This window comes from Bombina bombina, chromosome 11 (assembly GCF_027579735.1).
Source record: "Bombina bombina isolate aBomBom1 chromosome 11, aBomBom1.pri, whole genome shotgun sequence".
NCBI lineage: Eukaryota > Metazoa > Chordata > Amphibia > Anura > Bombinatoridae > Bombina > Bombina bombina.
Genome location: NC_069509.1, coordinates 168,757,836 through 168,760,434, shown reverse-complemented (window position 1 = coordinate 168,760,434; position 2,599 = coordinate 168,757,836). Strand labels below are relative to the sequence as shown.

At 37.4% G+C, this 2,599-nt stretch overlaps 1 protein-coding gene across 1 annotated transcript in view; it reads right to left on the bottom strand.

The window, feature by feature from the left end:
• Positions 1 to 392: 392 nt before the first annotated feature.
• The window catches only part of MCHR1 (melanin concentrating hormone receptor 1), a 9,666-nt gene continuing 7,459 nt past the window's right edge, over positions 393 to 2,599 (bottom strand). The window contains exon 2 of the mRNA XM_053694551.1: positions 393 to 1,393. Coding sequence (XP_053550526.1) covers positions 393 to 1,393 — 1,001 coding nt within the window. The remainder of the gene's footprint in view (positions 1,394 to 2,599) is intronic.

Below are 2,599 nucleotides of genomic sequence, written 5' to 3'. Positions count from 1 at the left end.
TCATACTCCGTGCACTATGCTTAAAAAGTATAGAAAGTGCAAATGAATTTTGGCAAGATGCTGTGATTAAAATAATACCAGATTGTGCAATATTGGTTGTGCTACTGATTGTGCACCACTTGTTATCTAGCCCATTACTAGAGGTGTCAGATTCCCAGTGAGTGTTATAAAAGTAATAAACATTCTGCAAAATGCATTAATAAAAGAATAACATTCTTATAAAAACCAGGCAAGAGCTGATAATGCAGAATCTGACACATTCTCTATAAAGCAGCAGGCATTGAGAAATGTTTCAATGACTTTGTCAATAAAGAATGTCTCCTTATGTCACATGGACGAAGTAACAGAGACTGTAGGCTTATACATGTCCTGTTATACATAGTCCTATAGGGTTAGCTACCTGTTGAGACAGGGACAAGATGAAGCAAAGGCTGGCCACTTCCAGAAGGTGGATCAGTGCGAAATTTCATTCTAATTCTACTTTGCTGATGGTCGTCTACTGGTCGCACTGAGACAATGAACCTACGTCTAAAGGTCTCACAGAGAATTATGTAGATAAATGGGTTGATACAGCTGTTGGCATAGCCCATGCTAATAGCCACGCAGTATGCATAGTGAAAGGCCAATGTAGGTTGGTCCATAACCAGCTGAATTATCTGAAGTACGTAAAATGGCGCCCAGCAAATGAAAAACACCAAACAAATAGCAATGGCTGTCCTGGTCACTTTCTTTGTCCTTATTCTGGAGCTCCTTTGTGTTGTTAACGCTTCAGAAGATGCCATTTTTAGCAGTATTCTCCTGTACGCCACTGAGATCACAGCAAACGGGATTGCAAAGGCTAGAAAGAACTGATACAGTGTATACCAATATATATCACTCTCTGGATTAGGGAGAGTAATTCCACAGCCCAAAACTCCCCCTGGTAGAGAGATAAGTCTAGCATACATCCATACTGGTGTGATACTAAGGAGAGACAACACCCAAAGTATGCAGATTACCATTACAGCAATAGGTGGCTTCCTGTACTTGGCAGAAGTGAATGGGTAAACTGTGGCGAGGTATCTGTCAATGGACATGGCCGTGAGGATGTAAGTGCTGGTGAATTGACTATTAGTATCCAAAGCTGTAATGAGAGTGCACATAGTCTCACCAAAGTGCCAAACTCCATTACCAAGTAGCTGATGAATCAGAAATGGCATTCCAAGAAGAAAAAGCAAGTCTACTACTGAAAGATTAATGATAAATATATCAGGCACACTACTGGAGCATCTGAATTTGGACTTCTTGAAGACGGTGTATATGACAACACTGTTCCCAATTATGCCTAGCAAACAGATAACACCAAAGACGGTTGGCATGATGACATTGCTGTACGTAACATTGCTTCGGGGATCTGCAAGAATAAGGAAATCAAAGGTTAAGCAGCAAGCAAGTATAAACATAACCTGAAATATATATCATATACAACACTTTAGAAAATGCAGTGGTTTCTCTCTTTAGTGCATGAGACCAGACTCTGACAATTTATCTTATTTTATTTTTATGAGGATATCCTGTAAGTAGTATATATGGTAATATTATAATATGGATATAGATGTATGCTGTAAAACTGAGAGAGAGAGAGAGAGAGAGAGAGAGAGAGAGAGAGAAAGCTGTCAGTTGTATTCTTTATATTTAGGGAACAATTGTGTCATTTCATTTGGCAAGTATTTCAGTATAAAGTAACAGATCACAGGGAAATGTAATATATACCCTTATACAAGTATATTCAGGGTTTTTTGTTTTAGAGAGGTGCTAGTACTACTGTTTATGCCATTAGAATTGCATCGGGTAAGAGGGCACCCACCAAGGCTAGAGGAAAGAATAATTCACCTTACAAAAAGAATGTGTTTCATACTAAGAGCTATTAAACAGTGAATAAATAAAAAGGTAATTATTTTAAACTGTTATTGTCATTTTGATTGGCAATGGACTTTAGTATATTTTCAACCTCATCTAGTAAAGCACATTCTGAAAACTGCTGCAAATAAAATAACTGGTTCTGTCAATTTGCAGCAGCAAGAGTGTTTAGTGTCCCTTTAATTTATTGGCTATTGGAGCGGGTTATGAAGCATCACATATCATCTCTAGCGACCTTGTGTTTTATCGCTGTTAAGACAATATATCAAAAGATTACACTTATCTAGAATCAATACAGTCTCTCAAGCTCCCAATTGCTCAGCATTTTAGCAAGTTTACTTTACAAATTACTAGTTTTTCACTCTGTACTTCATTTTTTTAACCAAGAGAATATACAATTCCCTTTTGTACAGTCTCCTGTTCCCAAAGAGCCAGAGCTTAATAATTCTGTGTGACTAAGACAAAGCGACGCTAAGATAAAGGTCAAACAATGATTAGCTGCAACTGCAAACATCTTATTGATGTTATGTCCTTGTAGGACTCAAATATATATTCACTAGTCTTGGCTTTAAAGGAAAGAATACAACCCAAAAAGATTTTGCTTATTTTTTCCTTCTACCAGTAAAATGTTCATTAAACATACGTGTTGTTCCATTTATTTTATGCTGAATTGATGTTTGTCCTATCGAAGGCTCCTTGC